The 23,971-nt window shown below is 38.1% G+C and overlaps 1 protein-coding gene across 2 annotated transcripts; it reads left to right on the top strand.

Moving 5' to 3' along the window:
- Window positions 1–305: 305 nt before the first annotated feature.
- Window positions 306–23,668, top strand: TMEM62 (transmembrane protein 62). 2 transcript variants are annotated; one of them, XM_032188504.1, is made up of 14 exons: window positions 306–530; window positions 2,036–2,147; window positions 3,263–3,400; window positions 4,471–4,516; window positions 6,699–6,840; window positions 8,941–9,065; window positions 9,193–9,315; window positions 10,365–10,520; window positions 11,998–12,157; window positions 13,894–14,007; window positions 14,965–15,049; window positions 16,588–16,692; window positions 17,539–17,657; window positions 18,637–23,668. In XM_032188504.1, exons 1-14 carry the CDS (start codon window positions 363–365, stop codon window positions 18,961–18,963), a joined length of 1,920 nt encoding a protein of 639 aa, XP_032044395.1. In that variant the 5' UTR covers window positions 306–362; the 3' UTR covers window positions 18,964–23,668. The 2 variants fall into 2 exon arrangements, with proteins under 2 accessions (XP_032044395.1, XP_032044396.1); XM_032188505.1 differs by lacking the exons at window positions 306–530; window positions 2,036–2,147; window positions 4,471–4,516 and having other exon boundaries at window positions 3,321–3,400.
- The last annotated feature ends 303 nt before the right edge of the window (window positions 23,669–23,971 follow it).

The raw sequence follows: 23,971 nt of genomic DNA on the forward strand, positions 1-23,971 counted from the left end.
TAAGTCACGAGCAAAAGAAGTCAGTCAGCTTTCTGCGCGGTGACAGAAAGCCAAGAGAGGATGTCGGTGTGTGGGGCTGGATGGGCAGACGGGACGAGCCACCCATCTCCTCTCCTTGCGCTTTTATCGTCCCTGCGGCTACAGCCCCGCCGGCGGGCGGAATTCCCCTTAAAAACACCAAATCCGGTAAAACCCGGGAGGAAGCGGGCAGCTCCCCCCACAGAGGGGGCCGGCACGGGTCCTCCCAGCCAACCATAGAGGCGCGGCGGGGGCGGCCCGACGGGCGGCGGAAGTGCTGAAGCCAGCGGCGCTGCCCGGCGGCGGGCAGCGGAGGCCGCCTGAGGCAGCGGCGGCGGGGAGGGATGCTGAGGGTGGCCGCCGCGCTGCTGGCAGCCGCCGCTGCCGCGCTGCTGCTCGACTGGTACGCGCCCGCGGGGGCTCCGCGCCCGGCTCCGGTGGGGCGGCGGCGTCCCCGAGCCCCTCAGCCGGCTCCCGGCGCGGAGGTCGCCAACCTGCTGTGGGCAGTGCAGGTGAGCGGGCAGCGGGGGTGGGTAACGGCCCGGCGGGGCGGGGGGTGCCGCGCTGAGGGGGCTCGGTGGTGGCGGAGGGCGCTGCCCGAGCCCCCCGAGCTGTGAGGGGCTCGGCTGGGCTGGGCTGGGCTGGGCACGGCTCGGTTTGACCAGGAGCTGTGGCACCTCCGCCCCGCTGCTGTCCCACAGGTGTCCGGCCAGCCTGCTAGGCTGCCCGAGAGTTAAGGTGTATGTGGTAATTAAAGCTCTCCTAATTGCTGCGTTATCTCCTATATTGCATCAGGGCCCTATCCTGAATTATATAATGCTCTACTAGGAAATCTAGCCTCTGCTTGCCACTCTCCTCTTCCAAAGTTTAGGAAAGTTGTGATGGAGAAAATATTACACGTGGCTTTTTGTTGTTAGCATCAAGACGTGCTGGACCAGTACAGGAGTGATGCCTGGTTGGTTTTACACACACGTAGCCTTGTTTCCAGATTGGATGTGAGATACTTGTTAGTCTGGCATGGTCTTGGAAGTGAACTGTCACACCTGGGTGCTTCTGTGGGCTCCTGCCTGACTCTGCTCCCCACAGCATTCCTCGAGCACTTAGTGTATAACTAATCATAAACCTTTACATATTTGCAGGCAATTGACTGCTGAGATGTCACAGAAGTTGCTGTGCAGCTCCTTCTAACAAATAGGCTGCTTCTGCTATTTCCCTTCTGTTCTAAAACTCAAGAGCACTTTCTCTACATGTATTAGCCGCAGGCACCACTCAGCGTGTAAGCCGGTGTATTATTAGTCCTTTTGTTCTCTCCAATTGCTGTGTATTTTCTATTTCCAGTAATTTTCCTTTAAGTGACTTAAGGCTTATCTTTACTGGAGAACAGATTTCAAAAAGAGAGGCATGCTTGAATTAAGGTAGATAAAGCCTCTATTTTGAGTTTTTTTTATCTTAAAGAGAGTCAACTATGGCAGTGTATAACAGCTCCAGAGCTATACTGACGAGCAGCATGCCCAGCTCTGTACTCCTCTTGCCATCTTCTCTCTGGTTAAGTTACATCCAGTGGAGTTCTCCCAAGGATAGGTCACAGCACAGCTAATTTGAGACTTGGCTTTACTTTCAAGTGGCTCTGTTCTCTTTCAGACATGCCCTTTAACAGCTGCTTTATCATTGACCTAACTTGGAAGTTAATCAAGCACTAAATCCAACGTTGTGCCAGATTATGTTGTGGGAAACAGGCTTCAAACTCCCTGGTGACTCAACAGGTCTAGCCTAGGCCATGGGATCAAGTTCTTCCCCAAGCAGTTCCTGCCGTGTTTTTCCTCTCATCCACAGGAATATCTCCTCTGAATGTGAACTAAATTACCATCTCTGTACTATAACCTTATATTAAGGGCTCTTTCACCTTTCTTGTAGGAAAAATGCTTTTCTTACATAGTGCCTAATAGGCATTCTAGACAATAATGGGCAGCAGTAACCTGCTGTTTGGGACAAGGTGTCATTTTTCTCTCTTTTGCAGGTGTCAGATATTCATATAAGTAGATTTCGGGATCCCAAACGTGCTACTGACTTTGAAAAATTCTGTTCTGAAACAATTGATGTAATTCAGCCAGCACTTGTTCTAGCAACAGGTAAGCATTTAAGAAGTGTCATTTTCCTCTTGAATGTGCTGCCAAAGGAAGAGCAAAAAAAAACAAAGTTTTCTGATCTCAAAATAGAGCCTTAAAGTTATAAGGTATCTTAAGCAGTGGAAGTAGAAGTGCAGGTGAAAGTAGATTGATAGCAGCAGAAGAAATTAACTTGTAAATGTATTGGGATTCGTTTTTGCTTAATATCTTGAATTTGGTGGTGAATTTAGACTATTATGTATAACTGAGATATAATCATGCAATATAGCTATTGTTTTCTCCCCATATTTGTCACTAAACCTTAGTTGTGATTAGTAGTTATCTTCTTTCCTAGTGGTGATTCTATGTCATCCTTTGCATGTGAAGTTACAGAAGTGAGCAGTCTTTCTGATTAGTCGTTAAGAGTCAGTTTATCTCTCAGGTATTCTGTATCAGAACAACTTGTGTTTATTTGTGTAGAAAAGAGCTGTGAATCAACATGAGACTTTACTGCCGGTTTCTGTTTGAACACGTTATACCAAGACAGGTGAAATAAACCTTGCTGTTTCATTTGATACCTTGCTACTGTTACTGAAATCGATTAAGTTTTGGCAAACAAATTGAAAGACTTTTGAGCTGTTGCTATACATAAGGTTTTAGATTATTATTTTTTTTGTGCTAGGTTTGGACTTCTTCTGTTTCTACAGTTCCTTATCTGCTGCTTGCTTTTGAAGTTAAGAGCTCAGAAATAGTTAGCATTCATCTTCTAACTAACTCTGCAGGAAGGCATTATGATATGGACAAACTGAGAATGGTTTGAACTCTAGTTGGAGCTTAAGGGAATACAGAAGGTGTGAAGCTAAAGTCTATGACTAGAATTTTCAAGTAGAAGGAATGCATCTTTTAGCTTGGCATCAGTAAAAGTGCTGTAGTGACATGTGATAGACACTTGAATAGCCTCCTGCACTTTCATTAGAAGGCATTTACCCTTACAGTAACCAGATGACAGGAATGTCCAGATCGTACACAGGAGGCCTGCGGCCTTACACTAGGAAGCTTGGATTGCATTCTTGACTAGTTACAGCATTTGTGAGAACTGCATAGGCCTCTCGTTACATCTCACTGTTGTACGTTTGCAGGTGACTTGACAGATGCTAAGACAAAAGATAAACTGGGATCTGAGCAGGTAGAAGTCGAATGGAAAACTTACCAGTCAATCCTGAAGAGATCAAGGGTCATGGAAAAAACCAAGTGGATAGACATCAAAGGCAATCATGGTAAGAAGGAAATGAAACATCTTTTCCTTTCCTGTGATTATAGAGATAATTTAAGTAAGTTATAATATGGAGGTAAATTGTTAGAAGTCGCTAGCATATTAGTGGTGGTTATGAGTCAGTAGAAAGACTTGCCATCCAAGTGTCTGCTCCACTAAGGGCACATTTGAGGCACTTACTGAACTTCTGGTAAGAGGGAAGTAAGACTCTTAGTTTATTGCCATGCTTTGCATGGCAAGTGGTAGAATGTAGCTTCAGATGTTAGTCATGATTTTATATGCCCCATCTTTCAATGCAAGGGCAACCTGTAACCTTATCCTACTGAAGAAATGGTTTTAATTTACTTCTCACAGACCTCCTCCAACAGTTTCAGTTTAAAAAGTAGCACATGCTCAGCAGTTGAAACAAAATCAATTTCCTTTTAGTAGAAAGAACTCAGGGAAGTTTGTGAGTTTTAGTTCTCATTCTAAACATTTAAGCACAAGCTAATAACCTCGTAACAGCTGCTTTATACAGGAAAGGCAAAACTAGAAAGCCTAGTACTGGGGTGGTGGATGAGGAATACATTCTTTGTCATATATAGCCCATAATACTTAATCCCATTTCCCTAGAAGTTTTCTGTTAACCAACCATAGCAGAGATGTGGACCCCAGTTACAGTACAACTATTCTTTAATATATGCTAGTCTCTGATGCTATTGCAACTTTATTTTCCCTAGATGAGTTAGGTCTCTATGTAACCCACTGAACTTGAAAAGCTTCAGAAACAGTTTGTGGCCAAACTGTAGTCATGTGACTAGCTCTTAGCCAGTAAATGAGAATTTACATCTCCACAACAATTTTGTCCTTGAAATGAAACCTCAAGGAGAAAACTATTCACACTTTTAGGTCAGCTGCATGAAGTATGTAATGTTTTCACTGCGCACCTGGATAGTCTGCTTACCAATTATGCTTTTTTTAAAATATAGCTTGCCGTTGTCTGCTGAGACACTCATCTCAACATCAGGACATCAAAATACAAATTACTCAATTTGATATGAAAGTGTCTTCATTTTCTTTTTCTCTCCCTTACAGATTCATTCAACATTCCACACCTGGATAGTGTTCAGAATTACTACAGGTATTTTATTTACCACACGTGGTCTTTTATTGAAGGTCAAAATTGCTAAACGATAGTCTGTTTTCAGTTGTCACAAATGCTTTCTCACTGACTTTTTTTTTTTTTTTTTTTTTTTACAGCAATGACCATATTTGCTGTTCCCATTGCCAATTAGTAGAGTAGGATAGATTCAGAGAATAGAGAATTCTATTCTCAGGCTTCTTATTCCTGTATGTTTTGTAATTGCATGCGTTGTAAGTGTCTTTGTGTCTAGGAAATGTTCTGTGCATTATGTGTACAATTTTGACATGTATGTAAAACTATTTTTTTGAAGAGTCTTTTCATCCTCAGATTAAAAAAAAGAAAAAGCAACAAAACACATTTTTTGGTTCTTTCTGCTCGCTCAAGGGCTTTTCACTTGATATGGGTCTAAATTTTATCTGAGCCATTTCTTCACATCTGAGTGATTTGTGGTTTTTTAGAAAAAAATAAATAGAAATAGAGATGCAAGGATACAAAGTATGATGGGTGGACAAATCTTCTGAGGAATTTAAGTTCTCTGAGGAACTTAAATACTCAGTATCTCATTGGAGATTTAATTATAAATGATCAGGAAGCTTTCACCTTTTCATTTGGCTCTTTGTTTTTTGTACATTGGGGAGGTAGCCTCACCTGTGACTCATATTTAGTTCCTTGTTTTTTCCTGCCCTTGACACCTCTACACAAAATCTTGTCTACTAATTCTGGTGGCACATTTAGTTTTGACTCTTTAGAATTGGGGGAGGACTTAAAAATCAAAAATCAAAATTCTCCTTGAATTCAGGCTTTTAACCTATTAATTCTTCAATAATAGCAGAGTTTCAGTTTCAGATGGTTCACCGATTTGCTTCATGGCCCAGTAGGAGCAGATTATTTTCCCATAAATTCACGGAGATGGTATCCTACAACAGCTTTACTTGCAGGAGAACATGGAATTCAGATGTGGATTTACCATGAAGAGAGGAATGTGTGGCACTAATGAGGCTTTTGCATGGGATAGTTCAGTGCACATCCCTGTATCATTTGCTGCAATTATGGCAACATAGCAGTGTAGTATCTATCAGTACTCCGGTCTATTTAATTTAAGGCTGCTATCAGAAGCCCTAGTGAATCACATGGGAAGATGTAGCATTAGTAAATCTGCAGGATCATCCCTGAATCGCTGCTGCTGGGATTTGGCCTCAACATGTTTACTGTTTGGAAGGATCTATGGATCACCTTCCTCTAGTCCACACTAAAGATGCAGTGCTAGCAAAAGGGATTTTCCTTAGAGTGAAAACAAAATTTCACCGTAAGAATTTGAGAGCAAATGTGAGGTTAACAAGTCTTTGCTTATTTAAATCTGTTGCAAAACAAATGTATTCTCATTATGGTTTTTGCTTCACTATAGTCATCATAAGATAAAAGAAACTCATTGGAGACTTATCATACTTAGTATCTAGGACTGAAGAAAGGCTCTAAGAATCTTCAAAAGCTACTAAGTGTTATTAAAAGGTAGAACTGTCTTAACTTTATTTCAATGCATATTTAATCCTATGCATGAATAAAATACAAAGATTACCTAAAAATTCTCTTAATGTGCCACACTCTAAGGACAGAGAAGGGAGATGGCAGAGTGAAATGGAGTTCTGTGGAAGCCTTTTCTTCTCCAACACCACATGATGTTAAACAATCAAAAAAAAAAAAATGTATTTTTTTTGTCTGAACAACAGAAAATCAATGTCTGCTTGCCCCTATGTGATACATGAACAAATTGATCATTCTTTGCTGCACACCCCTAGAACACTGTCACTTGCAGAGGTAAAAATACAGGCTCAGCATGAGCAGAGGATAATTCAATTGCTGTACATAATTTAAGTGAGACTCAAGACTGAAATCTTAGTATTATGGTACTGAGTTTCCAGTTCTCTTAAAGTTCGTGATGTTCTCAAAAGTAATGTTAATTTGAGAAAATAAACATTGTGAAAGGGTGTTTAGGGCATTAGAAGTATAATGCATCTTCTTTGAAGTACAGGGTTTTCAATGCCATTGATTTTTAAGAGGAGACTTTGCTGAAGTAATGGGGTTCGATCTAATGCAAGAAGTCTTGCATGTTTTGTACATATTGTCTTTGTCATTGCTGCAAGCTTTTCTAACAGTGATATTTTCGTTTTATTTTATTCAGGAAATACTCTGCCTGGCGCAAAGATGGCTCTTTCCATTATATCCACACCACCTCTTTTGGGAACTATTCATTCATCTGTGTGGATGCCACGCTCAGCCCAGGCCCAAAGAGACCCTACAATTTCTTTGGGATTTTAAATATGGTATTTCAGAGATCTTAGCATTCTGTTTTGCTGGCTATGGTGCTTCTATAGTGTATGAATCTGTTTGTGTTCTTGTCTTTTACAAAGAAAAATTGTCTGAAAGATTTGTGCTTATCTGAAAGAGTTGCTACGTTTTAAAGTTAATACACACATGAAGTTTTTGTTTAGAAAAATGAATGTTTCTGTTAACATGTAGAGTATCAGTGTTTTCTGTCAAGAAATAATCCAGTATAAAAATGTTGAATTAGGTTTGTCTTATAGGGTACTGCCAGTAGATTCTTAACGTTTAGACAAGCTTATTAATAAGTTCTTTATATGCTGTAAAGCTTTTTTTAAAAAAATCCTATTTCACACCTGTTTTCTTTGCTAGATGTTTTCTATTAATGCTTGCAGATGAGAGAGTTGCACTAACTCATAGCATTATATTCCATGTTATTCCACTGATAAAAGAAATACGTCATCTAAGGAAGTGAGATCCTGATCTTCCAAGACTGTAAAGATTACCGTTGTTGGTTTTTTTTTGTGTGTTTTTTTTTGTTGTTGTTGTTGTTTTGTTTTGTTTTGTTTTTAAATAATAACACTAAGCCCAATCTTTAAATCAAATATCAGTTTAGGTAACATTTTGCTCCCCTTTTGATTTTTGTTGTAGTTTGTTCGTACATTTGTTGTTCTGTGGATAGTCTCCTGAAGTATTGCATAGTAATTGTGTTCTGGTAAACAGATGTCATATTCTGCCTGTGGTAACTGCCTCAATGATAAGTAAAATGTTCTTCTAATCTTGTCTAAAGGAGACTCAACATTTAATTAAATGTTTGTAAAGTACTTGGTGATAATTAGATGAAAGATGATGTAGGAGTGCCAAGTATGGTAGCATTCTCATTGTTTACTGTAATTCATAGGCATGTCTGTAGGGTGTAGTAACTTTGCAGACAAACTCTCAAGGAGAGAAGAAGTGCAGTTCAGTGTGGAGCTCCAGTTCTTGGTCGCAATAAATCAAGCGTTTGCTTGCTAATTAACCAGCAGCAGGAGTCCAGAGAATATAAGTTGCAGATTTTTGCAGAAATCTGAAGGTAAAGAGAAAAGGTAGCCATGGGGCAGTAGGTACTTGGAACCGTGTTAAGGTTTAAACCTCTGCCAGGAATTTGAAAAATAAACAGCATTTATATTATTAATTTGATTGTATAGCTTGGGTTTAAGAATGTAAGAACATTCTTAAAGTCCAAATTCATAAAGGCAAGTGAAATATTAATTTCACTTCATAAACCTGTTGCAGTAACTCAATGTTATACCGCATCCATTTTTTAATATAGCTTTTATTTCTGTTTCCTTTATCCATGCATTACAGCATTGCTTTTCAGGTAGGAAGGAGAATAGTATGTTGATTTTCCTCTGGTTTATACTAAAAGATGATTTCCAAAATGGTGAAGGAGTAGATTTGTGTTCTTTGGCTTTAGTTTTCCTGCCTCCTCTGTTAAGTCTTTGAGATTTTACTGGTATTAGAAGTCTCTCTGAACTGGTTGATGTCAAAAAGACTGGAATTCAAACAAATGCAAAAGAAATTCTACCTGATGTGTGAAGTGTTATTTTTGGTTAACATTAACAGCAATGGCTGAGTAATATTTTCAAGATTCAGTATCATAGTTCCTGCAGTTAAATGACTGAATCGTAAGGTGTGTGGTTCTGGGATCTGTCATGCCTAAAAAAGGCTGTTAAGCAAGTCAGGAGATAATAGGGGAGTAATGGCAAGGTAAATACATTTGTAAAATCATCTCAAGTGTATCTTCTTGGATTATACAAACAAGCAGTAGAAAAGATAGAAGTATAATTTACCAAAGTTGGTCTTTATATCCCACCTTTCTTCTGATCAATTGCAAGACATTTGAGTATCTTTTCATTTTTTTCCAACATAGATTTTTAGTTAACAGTGCAGTTTGTTGAAGCAAATGTGGGTGTTCTCTATAGTTAACAGATGAATTGCATTCTTTGTTAGTTTCTTTCTGCATTTTTTTCTGCTGTTCTTTCTAAGTAACCTAAATGGTAAATGGTTGTCTTTTTTGTTCTGTTGTTGTGTGTTTTTTTCCAAACACCTGTCTTTTTCAGAGTCAAATGCAAGAGCTGTCCATGATGGCAACAGAAAGCCTCTACAGCAATCATACTATCTGGTTTGGCCATTATCCCACCTCAACAATCATCTCCCCAGCCCCAGGAATACGAACATTAATGAGGTAAGATTTTTTTTCAGTGTGAAGTACGTTTCTTGCTTCTCTTCACATATGTCGGTCACTTCATAGGTTTTCTGCAGTGGCATTTCCTCCCCACCCAAATAATCACAGTTCTTATTTTCTTTATTAGTTCTGCCACAGCTTATTTATGTGGACATCTCCATACAATGGGTGGGCTGATGCCAGCCTTGCACAGTCAACACCGTGGTGGCACTCTGGAACTGGAATTGGGAGACTGGATGGATAATAGGAGGTAAGCAAATCCTTTGTGAAGAAATTATGTGGAACCTACCTGGTCCTACTTTAATTCCCTTTTATGCTGTTTGGAGAATCTCAAGAAAGCATTATGTCAGTCTATCCAATTATTACTATTAATGTTTTTGAAAAATATCTCTATGTAATTTTGGTAATCTTTTTCCTGATAGCAATAGCTAATAAATTATGCAAACCAATGTCTTGATTCATTCTTGATATTTATAAACTAAAAAGAAAGCATCTAAACATGCCATCTAATATGTATTTAGTATTCAAAGTAGGCAAACACTGATAAAATTTAGCATCAACACTTCAAAGTGCCATGCTCTGGACTAGCTGTTGGAATTCTAGAAATAAAAACAATCTACTTCTGCTGTTACCTTAGCAGCACGTGAAAAAGCATATAATTCTATGTGGGATGTATGGTAGTATGTTAGGTTTTGTTCTGCAGTAATGCAACGAAAGATACTCGTGTGTACAGGAGAAAGTACACGGGTCTTTGACTGGTGTACTTGCCCTTGCACTGCAGAAATGGACATTATATTTGAATTCTTTAACATAACATTCATCTGAATCATATGCAAAATTCAATAAACCTTGGCATTTCCAATTCTGAGTAGTGCTTCAGTGATTTATAATTGGGTAAACTTCATCAGAGGTAAGTATCTGTGCAGTTACTATGGCAGTCAGCTGAAGTTTGTTCAGCTATGTAGTAACTGTCGTGTGAACCTTGCCCTTCTCAAATCCTTAACTGAGTCACTATTTTAATTGTAGTAACTTCCTTTGAATCATTATGTTAAATTGGTTGATGATTAAGTACTGTTAAGGATTATATAATCTAATCTTGTTATTTAATATAAAATAAATCTAAAATTGCTGTTAAATCAAAGTTGTGTAGAAATCTATTTGTGACAACATATGATCAAGTACAGAAGAGAATAAATGGAAAATAAATCAAACAAATTCTGCTTAGGAACTTGAGAAGCATGTGAATCAGCTACGCATGCAATACTTGCATCAACAAAATTTATCTTTCTTCCCTCCTAGGTACCGAATCCTTGCATTTGATCATGACCTCCTTAGTTTCACAGATCTTACCTTTGAAGAATGGCCTGCAGTTCTCATCACCAATCCCAAATCCCGCCTTTACAGCAGTTCTTCTCATGAACCACTAGTAAAAATTCTTCACTCCACTCATATCAGGTACCCTGTAATCTGATTTGTACAATATTTGACAGTATTTTACTATATTTTAATAGTTGGTGTCTTTTTGTGGTCATGGTGTGTATATATATTTATATGATAACATAGGCCTTAAAAAAAAATGTCCACTATTCTCAGAAACTGCTTTTCTCTGTAAAACTGTTCCTGAGAACTCACTTTGTATTGTAACTGTGATAAAAACAGATTATATAGCACTAATTGCTATTTGTTTTGTTTGTGTGGTTATTTCCACTGAAACCTTTTTTTTTTTTGTGTGGCCACACCTGGTAGGGTTTGATTAATACTTAATCTGTTTCATCAATTTCACATGTTCACATTGCCTTCCTTTATTTCAGGATTTTGTTTATGCATTTTTCTGTTCACTTTAGATTTCTTATCCTTCTGTTTTCAGTTTTACAACCCTGGTATATTACAAAAATTTGTTAGATATTAAATATTAAAACCTAAGTCTCTACCAGTTTTCCTGTTTGTTTTAAAGGTCTCAATTTTTTAATTTCTATCTTTTTGTTTTATGTTCTGTGTTCCAAATCTTTATGCACTTTTCAATACCTAACATTTGTTATTAGACCAATAGGTATAAAATATACAGGCATATTGAATACATAGAATTACACTCAAAATAACTTTTGTCATACTTCTCCATTCAGGAAGCAGTGTCCTACTAAGGCTGCCTACTTTCCAGTTTCCTATTTAGAATCCTATCTGAATTTTCTCATGATTATATTTAATATAGGAACTGGTAGAATAGTTCACAATAACAGTAAGAGGCTCCTTCATTTGACTGATGTGCTCCCCAATACCTTTCGTATTAGCAGAAGTGGAAGACAGGTGTGCAATATATTGAGATTATGTTAGTATTACTGTCTCTCTGGTATAAGTGCTGTCAAGTGATACCACGTTTGTTGGTATCTCAAATCCGTAATACCAATCCTGCGTTCCACTCTGTTTCTCATAAATTCCATTGCAAAGATTGGAAGGTCTTTGTAATGTACTCTGACTAACAAAGAATCAAAAACAGCAAAGAAAAAAGGTATTCCATTCAACAACAAAAGACTTCAGAGGCTGGCAATTTTCAATGAAATCTCCAGCTATTTGAGTGCGCATCTGTATGTGTGTAGGGCGATGCATCTGGCTAATGTTAGCAAACGTTTCAACAGCAAGAGTTCTGAGATTATTTTTGCTGAGACCAAAGGATCTCCATTTTTGTCTGTTCAACAGCCTAGTTTTCTATCCTGTTGTTTTTGCACAATACCTTATAGAACTTCTTTTCTTAGTTGTAAGAAAGAGTTAGCATATTACATTTTGCTTACAGATACTTTACCATTTTCACTTCTATCTCCTTTGGATTCTTAAGTATAAGGTATCATTATCTTTAGGGACTTCTCTTCAGGAAAGTATGACAAATCTGCAAGTCCTGTAACAAATCTGTTTATTTTGCTGTTTGTTCAATCCTTAGAATTCTGGCCTTCTCTCCTTCTGTTATTACCTCTGTCCAAGTCTACATAGATGGAGTTCACTTGGGGAATGCTCATCAGGCATCTGGCCCTCTCTACGTGCTGAAGTGGAACCCGCAAAACTACAGTGAAGGGTCCCATCAAATAGATGTGATTGTCCAGGTAAGATACCCATTGGCATTGTGTGTGAGTCTCTACGTTGTCATGTGTGCTCCATCACCCTTCTGCATCACATAGCTAGGAACAAAATACATGAAACAGGCTTCCTTTCGTATGCATCTAATTGATTACAAAAACCAGTCGATTTTTTATTAAATGAAATTGACTGATTACTGAGCACTAAAACATTAATAAAGTATTGGGATAATGCTGTCTCTTTTTTTTTTTTTAAATCTTTGTTTGCTTAATTTCATGTTTCCTTACAGGCTGCTACTGAATATGGTTTCTGTTTCCCTGAACATCAAACCTAACTGCTATTAGGTTGCTGGGGAAAAAAGCATTTGTATGTCTATGCTTCTGTTTGTGGAGCTGAATTTTTTTCTGTCCCTTCAAGTGTCAAAGAACCCAATCAGGCTGTTCTAACATTCTGCACATTTGCACAATAGTAATGGGAAAGTCAGATTTGTCCTGCCTGGTGGAACCCAGCCAGGCATTATTTCTCACAGGACAAAGACAATAATGCTTTTCTCCTTCCCGACCCCTATGGCCTCTCTGTGCTGTCAGCATTCTGTCTCCTAGCTTGTTACTGATTTCTGTGATGCCTTATTTAGGAAAGATGGATTTTATAGTCAAATTTTCTTGATGATGAAAATACATGCACAAAACTGAGTAACTTTTGAAGACTGTTATACAGGCCTGCATAGCAATAATATGCTTTGCGACTATGTGCTTGTTTTCAGATAACTGAATGGAACTCCCAAAAAATTCATTTCCTCTCCTCTCCAGCCATAAGCCACTATTACATCCAGTTAACGAGTAATTTTGTGAAAGAGAGGAGGATGGAAGTCTTAACTTGTATTGATTACCCGTAGAGAAAATAAGAACAGTTGATTAGTTTACATTGTTTCTGGGATTGTCTAAATGCTGCTGTTTTGGGTGTAATCACAGTAAACATACCAAATTCTTTAATATAAATAGACAGTTTATTTTGTCCTGGGAGATAAGGTATCAGTGTTATACATGCACAAATGTAAAAGAACTTTTTTTTAAAAAAAAAAAAAAAGGAAATCAGGAAAGAAAACATAACAAGTGGGGGTGAAAATGCCCTACTGGATTGTGTTTTTGAGGATACTGTGTCAGTTGTACTATAACTAGCAAATATGCTTGAAACTAAGTACAACAAAGCTTTAAAATGTTTTAAGACAGGTTATTAGCTAGAATTGAGCCTTCTCAAAGCAGGTGTTTGTGGTGGCCAATAAATAGTCACTGTCTTTCACAAGTTGGAATCATAGAATCACAGAATGGTTTGTGTGGGAAAGGACCTTAAAGGTCACCTTGTTCCAACCCCTCTGCCATGGGCAGGGACACCTCCCACCAGACCAGGTTGCCCAAAGGATGCCACGGATGGGGCATCCACAGCTTCCTGGCAACCTGTTCCAGTGCCTCACCAAGCCTCACCTTCAAACTACCGAATCTCTGAAATGGTCTCATATGCATCACTTTCAGAGTATAATATCACGATCACAAATTTACTTGAAATTACCAGATTGTCAATAATCAGTGTTGTGTAGGTAGAAGTATTTGACAATTGCATACCTGGCATACTACCATATTAATCAGATCTTTCCAGAAAACTTGTAGATGCTAACTAGCTACTCTAACTTGACTTTTGTGTTATTTATTTAAAATCTGTTATGTTGGCACTACTGGTTTCTAATTGCTTTCTTATCTCAATTTAGGATGCTTCAGGAAGAGTTAGCAAACGGGGTCATATATTTTCTATGGAAGAAAACCTGTCTCTTAGATTTGGCATTTTGCCATCTGTTATTCTTCTTACTGACCACTATGTTCTAGTAAGTATTTTCAGCAAAACGTGTCATTCTGTGCTGATTTCCCCAGAGACTTCAGGAAGCATTTTCCAAATTCCTACAAGATTTGAATGCACTTTGCTTTTATCAGATGTGATGATGTTGGAACTTCACAAGTATTTCAAGTTTATTTTCTCAAGGTGCATGCTTCAAATGTGAATGTGCCACAGTGGTTCATGCAAGCAGTTGCCTTCTGTGGTTTCAACAGTTGTCCATTTTGAGGCACAAGTATACACGCATTTTATGCAAGCAAGAAATGGAAAACAAGGTAGTGGAGATAATGGAAAAACATTAGGTTAAAGAAAACTCCATTGTGATCTTCTGTAATGTGTGTACTGGCAAGAATGCCAAAAAAGTCTCACATCAGCTGCTGCCATTATAACTAGCAAAGAGGAAGGCATAATTCCCACTTAATTCAGTAAGTTCCAGATTATATCCAGACATGTTATATGTACATGGAAAGAAGGACTATCATAATGATTAAGGTGAATAGAATAATAGAATAACATAATAAAGGTTACATTACTGTAGATAGTAATTCTGAGCTAATTACAATACTATGTTGGTTTTGTTAATCAATTAACTATATTTTCTACAGTGTCCTAACTGCAGTTCTATACAGGACAGTATTTAGAAAATGTTTTATATAGGAATTGTATTACACTCCTTCAATGGATGTGTTTTACAAGCACCATTTTTGAAAGATTTGGTTATGTTGCTGTCATGCATCCAACTCATTCCAAGTCAGTAAGATGCAAGTCCAGTAACTTTTAGAAACTCTTAAGTTTCTTTTACTTCTCAGTGCAATGGTACCAAGACGTTTTGAGTATGTGTTTCATTAGAAATCTCTGTATCATTCTGTCAGTGTCCAAAAGGCATGCTCATGGGTCGACTCTGGAAAAACTCCAGTGTTGGCAAAGAGTTAAAAACTGTTTCTTTCAGGCTCGTGTGCTATTTGGATTGATTGTGCTGATTCAGATTGCCTTGCTCATTGTTTTCAGATACCTCCAAAAACCAGCACTCAGAGGTACGGATCAATGTCTTTTTTAGAGGATCTAATTTTCCATAAAACTATTTACTATTTATCTGGACACTAACAATATATAAATAACTAGATTTTCACCATATGCATTTTGCATCCAGTACTGTGTGTTTTGGTTAGGTTCTTTGAAGATGCTGTTTTTTCTAAGAAAACCTCCAATATAGCAAATAAAGTCAATTAAGAGTTTAAAAACTTGTTCAGACATCTGTTGAAAAAAAAAAAAAATCAATCAATTGAAGTCCAAAGCTTTCATTTTCTCACTGAAGAATCTGATGCATTGGGAAAGGAGTAGTTTATTTTCTATCAGTTCTATGTTAATGTGCTTGTTTCACTACAGCTGTTGTGCAATTCTGTCTGTATTGCTGTCACCTGAGTAGAGAAACAGATTTCCTGCTACAAGAACAGTTTCTGCTGATCTTTGCAAACAACATGAGCAGGGTTGTGTCTTTCTGAAATGAAAATTAAGATCAGTTCTATCATAACCTGATATTTTGTTCATTATAAATCTGTTAATTAAAAATTAATACTGTTAAGCTGCTAGTGCTTATCCTTTAAACAGTCGTTTGAACCACACCTTACTAATGAGATTTTTCTGGAAACCACCTCCCTTCCTATTCATGTCAGTATGTTTCCCTTCCTTTACACCCATAGTCACGTAGCATCCTGAGGTAACTACAGCAACTTCTCACATAGAAAAAGTTTTCAGTTATATTTATGGGATTTAGCAGCTAAAAATGAAAAGACCTAGCACTTCATGATCAGCTAGGTCTCTGTAGAACATGAAAAGTGTTTCACAGATTAGTGAACAAATTTTAGACCTCTTGATTTCCAAAGTTCAAGCATGTCCTCTGGGAGTCAATCCTTTGTGAGAAGGGCAGCCATGTAATAGGTCAATTTCTAAAAAACAGCTTCATTTGAAAGGCTCTTTGGAGCCTTCCCCGATCTATGAATTGCATGCTGTGGTTAGACGAATATTGGTTGTGATTTCTTTTGCTAGTGTGATGTTCCTGTCAAATGTTGATATTTCAAGATCTAGTCTTCATTTTATCTGAGTTGCTATCAGATTTCATCAAGTACCAAGCAGATCTAATCAAAGAATATCCAGTTAATTTAGTCCATGCTGACCTGCCTTTTTTGGGTTTGCACGGTTACTGTTTTTGAATTCTTATTTTTCATTTAATTTGAACTTTCTGCATGGTTTTCATTCTACCTAACTTTATTTTCTGGGTATATAAGTGTCATGCAGTTTTATTTGCATATAGTAAGTGTACTACTCATTTAGAATGGCAGCTTTTTCTACTCTTATTAACATAGATTGTTAACTTTACCAATTTTTTATTTCCAATTATCACAGTAATAGAAATGTACTACCTTGCATTTTTTCTGTAGATATACTAAATATAATTGTTATATTTCTTAGTAGACTGAGTGGGTGATTTGTGCAGATTTGTTTAGAAAGACCAATATGATGTATGTTGCAACCTGAATCAAATTTATTTTTCTGAAATGTTGTCTCTGTTTAGAAAAGCCAGGACTTCTGAGTCTGACCTCATTTTCCCTTCATGTCTTCAGTAAAACAAACATCTTCTATTACTCAATTCTGCTTCTGAATTTATACACTATTCTGGGTAAGTAACCTAGAGTACTGAAGGACGTAACATCACTATTTTTAAAGTACACATCAGATTTTTATGGAAAAATAGACTTTTGACATCTTGCAGAATGGGGAAGAGCTACTTAAGTTATGAAATTGATGTGGAACTTCAGAAGTTAATGTCCAAAGAAAATAAGTTTGCTTGTTAAGAGATGGACTTAAAATCCTAAAGTGAATTAAGTTACTAAACTACCCTGAAAACAGAGTGAGTATTTTTGAGTTTAGTTTGGGTTTCACTTACTGAGTAGGATACAGTGGTATAAAATGAGCGTACGGAACATATGTTTCATTTGACAAGTCACTAATACATCTCAGCTCTGATATCAGAGGAGAAATAGGCTAAAATTCTTGATAATATGTTACTAAAATAGCTACTTTCATGGAAGTGAGTATAGTTATGCATACCATAGTGCAGGTTGTCCATTTTGACTTGTAAACTGAGCCAAGCTGGAACTGTTTCTGACTGTCAGAAGTCTTATTTTAATTCTGGGGAAAGGCCAGCATTTGAAAGGATCTGTTTACACTTCTGTCATGAGGAAAACATTATCTGTGGTGTCACAAATTGTCACTGAGATGAAATCAAAAATATTTTCACTGCATTCCACAACTCATTGATGGACCATACCAAGAGGTCATGATTCATTAACAACAATCTGAAGAACATTCTTGATGTGAATGAAAGATAAGATTTATTACTTTAGACAAGCAATAGAGTAATAATTTTACCCAGTTAAGCCTTTTGTACTAAGGATTAGTGAGAAATAGGTATGCCTATATTGTATTTTCTGATGGTGCTCTGTTTTGTTTTCCTTTCTTTCAGGACCATGGTTTGTAGGTGAACTGGTAGATGGCCAGCTGGGGGCCTGTTTTTCTTTTGGGATCTTTGTTGGTGGTTTCTTCTTACAGGGCAGTCTGACATACGTGGTTGGGATTTTACAGGTGTGTATTTAGAGGTAAACGGTGACCAACAGCTTACTTCTGGAATTTTTGTTTGTTTGTTTTATACTTTTATAAAGAAAGGAGTTTTGGAAGAATAGAGATGATCAGTCAGTGTTAGGCCATGCCTGACTATAGCAAGCTGTTTCTAATCTTTCTTCAAATTTAAACTGCAGAACAGAAGGAGGTTTTGCATAGGTTTCTCAAACTTCTATTTTCCTCTGTTTGATACTGCTTTGGACTCTCTGGATGCCTGGATTAGAGACCATCTCTACAGGTTTACTCCTCTCTGTGGTGGTGTTTTTTTTTGTTTGGTTGTTTTTTTTTGGGGGGGGGGGGAGCGGTATTTGCACACAAGTTTCAGTGATTAAGCAAAAGGGACTTAAGCATTAAGCAAAAGGGACTCAGTGTCCTGGGCAGCTCTCACACACTCAATAGTTCTTAGGATCAGTAGGTGTCACTCTGTAAGTAGACTTGAGTCTGGTTTTCCCACCAATCTGACCTGGCTACCTTCTGGTTTTCCCTGTGGCCATTAGTCTGAAAGACACACTTAATCCAGAGCGAGTCAGTGTTGCCTCTTTTAGGGTCCCTCCCTTGTGCCAGTGCTAACACTTGTTTTACACCACAGTGAGCTGGGTCAGAGAGCTAAACTCACACAGAGGCCTTCGTTTTTTTACTGTGCTAGTATTTTGCCAAGTCAAGCTCCCTGAACCAGCTCCAAGAAGGGTCAGATGAACATCAGTGCCATGCACTGCAAAGGAGTGAGCAGGAATACTTGGCCTGAGACTGAGGCACAAGCAGACCCAGTTGTATCAGATGCAGAGTCCCAGAAGTGCATCCTGAGATTCCAGCTATAGAAACTGCAGTCAGCCCTTAGAATGGGACAGTTTTATGTGTTTGTCTATCTTTCTATGCACAGATGTGTGTTGCCTAGGATATTTGGCTTGGTCATTGTCTTATTTTCCTCTACTCTTCTTTTCAGATGTTGTTTTTCAACATACCATTGATGGCCTATCTGTGCTGGTGCCTGTTGCTGCGGTGCCAGGGTCACAGTTTCCATTCTCACATCCATCACGTCCAACGCCTCTTGGCTGTGCTTATTCATCTGGCAATGGCACTCCTGCTGGCCTGGCAGGTCTATTCCTGCTATTTCTTGCAGCGAACCTATGGGACCTTGGCTTTCTTCTTCTCCCCAATGAGAACGTGGCTGGTGGTGCTGACCTCAGCTCTGATTTATAAAACCTGGACACTTAAAACATCTGAGCTCAGAACTTACATAGTAGAAATGAAAAACTGTCAGAGCTCCTGAAATACAATACAGTAGTCCAAGTACGTCAACTTTAAAACTGTCAAGACATGACCTATAGTTTTGTGTTGCTGGAATTCCATACAGCCCAACTGTGAAGTGGTAAGATCTGAAGCTGCACCTGCATTGCTACAGAGCTGTGTAATAAATTGTAAATGTATAACAATATGTATTATATGCTTGTATTATACATAGGCAGTATACTGTATAATACATGTTATATAATACAGTTACACATTAAAATGAGATACAGTAAATTGTGTAATAATCTCTAGGTAGATCTGTATGGATCACTAATGGAATTCTTTGCTCATTACTGCTGTAATACTTACTTTTACTCGTAACATTCATGATTTTTATAATGCTGGGAAAAATGTGAATATATCTTGATAAGAAGCTCCAAGATTTATGCATAACTTCGCTTTTGATTTCAAGATTTACGTATATTTCTATGAGACTTAACTACAAGACCAGACCAGATGTGCTGTGTGGCCTTCCCAGTAAGTCGTATGCTTACACACTCTTTTTTTTCAGTTCATAATGCTTTTTATGAGCAGTTTACAGGCCACTAGGTGATTGTATCTGTATTTCTGTGTATGTTTACCTGAGCCATGGTGTTAGCCTTATCCTGAGAGTGCTGGTTAATTAACATACTCCCTCTCTGGGAGGAAATAGTTGTTTTCCCACTGTTGAGGTGCTAACTTTCCCACTTCCGACCAGTGAAAGGACTGTGAATGATCAATGTTGCTGCAATTCCCAGTTGTAGTCAGACTTCAGCTTTAAAGCAAAGAATGAAGATAAAGTTATTAGGCTGGGAGAGACAGAAGGAATCCTGTGATCTAATGGCTATATTGTGCCTTGTTTAGGGCCTCAGGACTGTATTTCTGGGTCTCAGTCAAATACGCAGACAAGTGACCTAGGAAACTCATTTATTTGTTTCTGTCTTTTTCTAAGTCTAAGAATGATAGAGCAGTTACATTTACAAAGAGCTTAATGACCCAGAGCCAAAAGAGCTCTTTAGTAATTACAAATCTCCTCTGCCCCTCTTCTCAACTCCTCCGGGGAAATGCAATTTTTTAATAGTATATTCTTGTAAAATGTGAACTCCCTAATTTTAACAATAGCTCTTTGTTATATAACAACACCTTAAGGTGATGGCTAAGCTTCCTGCCTCAGTTTCCCTATCTGTGAAGTAAGGAGAACTCTGGCCTGCTTTACAATACTGCTGTGAGTAGAACATCAGAAGTACTTTGTGTAATTTAGAGTAACTTATTTTTGGTTTATTAAGAAAACAGTAACTTATTTTTGGTATGTTAGAAAAGACAGTGACTACTAGAAACAGTAAAAATAGTAAAAGAGCAAACTGAATTGGAAGGAAATGCTACTTACAACAAAGACTTTTGTTAGTTTTAAAATCTGACAATCTTTCTATTCCATAATTCCAATTCCTCAGTGATTGACAATATAATAGGATCAAGAGTAACAGCTCTCACTTGCATAAATTAAATACTGAAAGTTCTTAAAAGTACAAGCCTTGGGGTTAGCCTCTAATTTAGGTGTCCTTATTCGTAAAAGCATGTGGTTGCCCACTTTAACTGTGAATAACAAAAATCACAAAGTATTTGAGCTTTCCCTTAAGATTTTATTTATATGCATTTATATTTTCATATATATATGGGTTTCATAATATAGCCCATCTCCCAGAACACACTACCACTCACTTAAGGGAAGGAGTGATAACCTCTGACACACATACAGATGCTATTATAATAAATCTGCAAGCCACTCCATATTAAAAAAAAAAAAAAAAAAAGCCTTTGCTCCTCTGTTGCCCTGTGATGCTCAAAAGGCACTAATCAACACTGTAGACTAAAGTGAGATATTCCAGGAATAACAGGCCCTGTGTTGACCCAATTAATTGTCTGGTTTGTGTCCTCTCATGAAATTAAGCTCTTTTGCTCCCCGATACATTGCATTTCTCATGAGAAGATAATGTGTATTGTAACTTTTACATCAATCAGCATTAGTGTAAGAAAGATTTCATAGTGCATGAAATGTGCTATGCATGGTTTATGATGTTATTCCAGTTTATGGATGAATTCTGGATGAAAAGAGTTTATTTTTTTTACTTGAAGAAAATTACTTTGGCGTTTATTAATTCTAGCATATAGTTCTTTTTAAAATAGTACTCCTTGGCTGTTGGGGTTACCCATAAGAATATGGAAGTGTTCTGAAATCAAGAGTATCCTTTCTTAAGCTATTTGTTAAGAGGACAAATAAAAGCTACACAAACTGAGTGAGCAAAGCAAGGAACATCATGGAATCAGACTAAAATATGTTATATGTTGCCAGCAGACATTAGTAAGATCTGTGGGAAAAAAAATAACTTCTGTAGTATAAAGGTTTCTGTTAAAATACCCTGCAGGTTTGGGTTGTTTTGTTTTTGATTTTGAGTTTTAATCTGCTTGTAGAAGATGACTTGAAATACTTGATTCCCATTTGAAACTACTCTAAAAGTGCACTTGAAATGGTTTTCCTTTTTGGAAGGAAGAGTTCTGAGAATACTTCTCAAATACATTTTGTTGTTTGTTTAATGTGTTTTTTGTTTTAAGTTTTATAAAAAGCATACGTAATTGTTCTTCGTGATGCTCTGTGCTTATGAAGGAATTCTGTTCTTCAGTGAACATCGTGCAAGATGCTGTGAAATTAGTAATATAAATAGGGAAAGGCAATTATTTTACATGCATTACCAGTGCTCTAAGATCTGGGCAAAACTCACCAAGGGAAGTTCCTAGGGGAATGTCATGGCCATGCATAATATCCTGTAACTGTCATTAGTGAAGACCTGTCTGATCCAGTGATTCCAATAAAAAGCTCTTGGCTATCACTGGTGGAATGTGCAGGGATGGGGGAAGACACTTTTTTCCATGTGCTTTTCTTACTGTCTCTGTGGCATGTCTTAAAAAAAAATAAAATCAAATCAAAGAGGAAATAGCTTCTTCCTGGAGTGGTTTAGATATCCAGAATGGAGACAGCTGCCTGCAGGGCACCGAAGGCTTGCTCAGGCTGCCTGCCCTGAGGATACAGAACAGGCCCTTCCAGTTTGAAGTGCTGGTTGCAGCCCATGTAGCTTCCTAATGGGATTGCTGTTGCTGTGTAGGTAACTACTCTGAAGTAGTAGTGGGACATAAAGGCAGCACCATCCTGGTAGGAAGAGCATTGGTAGACAGTGTCCTGCTCTCCCCCAGTCACCCCCAGAACCAGAAGAAAACACCACTGTGTTGGCATCTGTTCAGACTTTACCCCCATCAGTGGGGGTCCTCGGCCCCTTCCCCAGCCTGGCAAGCAAAGAAAGTGGGCAGGGCCGGGTGGGGGTGAAGAGGAAAGGCTCCATCTTCCAGAGCTGGGAGTAGGGGAGTAGGGATGGAGAGAGGGTCTCTGGGGGTGCTGTACTCACAGATATGGAGAAGAAGCCATTCCCAGAAGAGGTGGGAGCAGAAGGTAGACCAGTGTCTTATAAAAACCTTACTACTTCTGTTCACCATTTGCCCTCAGACAGTCTCCTATAAAATAAATTGCACCTCCCTTTTCTTACATAAACACTGCTTAGCTACTTTCAGTGTCCTTTTAATGCTGCTGGCCTGTTCAGCCACCCCCTTACCGCCACTTTGCTCAGAGCAGAGTGCTGCACAAGTGAATTTTGCTGTCCAATTTATCTTTGTGGTTGCAAAATTCATGTGGCTAAACAGTCTTGAGTTGTTTTTCATTCTGTGCTTTTCCTAAAGAGTTTCCAGTTGCATGTCACAAATTATTTTTTTTTTTAGGTTTAGAGTTAATTCCAGCTGTTGTTAGCCTTGCAGGATAATGCTTTCTGCCTGTGATCTTTCATCCTGCGACAGCTTGTTTATGGACTGTATAAACATATCCCCCTTTGAAATGATGCCAGCAAAGCGAAAGGCAGTGTAGTAATAGAAGAGAATAACGTTAGAAACAATGGGACAAAGTAATCCTGCATCTGCTTCTTCCACTATCAATGCATTAAAAAATAAAAGGAAGGGATGAAGCTCTTTGAACGGCATCTGCCTTCTGTCTCCACTTTTGCTAAAACTGCTACTATAAACTGTAGTGGGAACCACCTATGTGGGGGCTGCTAAGCTCTCTTCATGGTATTTCTGGTATTTTCCATGAAATGCTGATGCTAAACTGTATGGCTTAGCACTAAAGCACGGCCAACAGCAATTTTTCCACAGTATAAAAGGAAAAGAGATGGAAATGGGAGTGCATAAAACTAGTAAATATAAACCAGCATAAGATTGGCTCAAATATTTTTTAAAGATCTGTCTGTTCAATGCTGTTTGAATGTTATTGCTAGTTGCAACAAGAAGTGCTTATTTATAAAGACTGCATAGTTGAACTTCTAGTACCTTATTGTGGTCACACGCCTTCCACTCTGACTTCATGTTTGCCCTCGCTTAAAATAATGTGCCCTACCATGCGCCATCACTGAGGTAAGGCTTTGGGGACAGGTGCTGGTCCTTCTGCAGTCTCTGACTATCTGCTACATCCGAAGCAGCTGGGATTTTTCTTAGCACTTACTTGTTACCTTCTGTTAAACAAGACCTTTCCTACAGTGCAAAATACCTGATTGCTGAAGAGCTGCAATGTTACAGTAACTAAGAAATTAAGGTTTATTTTTATATATATATATATATATATATATATATATATATATATATATATATATATTTACAAATATGGGCACTTAGTTTAAAAGGTTTTTTTCCCTTTTGATTTGTATTTATTCTGGAAATGTAACATGAGCTAGGATTCACAAATACAGAAAAGCTTTTAAAAGAATCCTAAGTAATGAGGGTACCATGATAAAGTCTGCTATGACTGTCCCCATCTTTTTTTTTTTTTTTTTTTCCTCCCTGTAGTCATTGGACCAAGGCTGACCGAACCTCTATTCCTGGCTATAGCTTACCTAATCTACAGGAATGCTGCAGCAATC

This window comes from Aythya fuligula, chromosome 5, assembly GCF_009819795.1.
Source record: "Aythya fuligula isolate bAytFul2 chromosome 5, bAytFul2.pri, whole genome shotgun sequence".
Lineage (NCBI taxonomy): Eukaryota > Metazoa > Chordata > Aves > Anseriformes > Anatidae > Aythya > Aythya fuligula.

Excerpts from the sequence above, each read along its gene's own strand:
- TMEM62 (XM_032188504.1), top strand. The coding sequence starts at position 363 with ATGCTGAGGGTGGCCGCCGCGCTGCTGGCAGCCGCCGCTGCCGCGCTG. Across the intron at positions 9,066-9,192 it reads GGAATACGAACATTAATGAG|TTCTGCCACAGCTTATTTAT; the intron begins GTAAGATTTTTT and ends TTTCTTTATTAG. Across the intron at positions 16,693-17,538 it reads GAATTTATACACTATTCTGG|GACCATGGTTTGTAGGTGAA; the intron begins GTAAGTAACCTA and ends CCTTTCTTTCAG.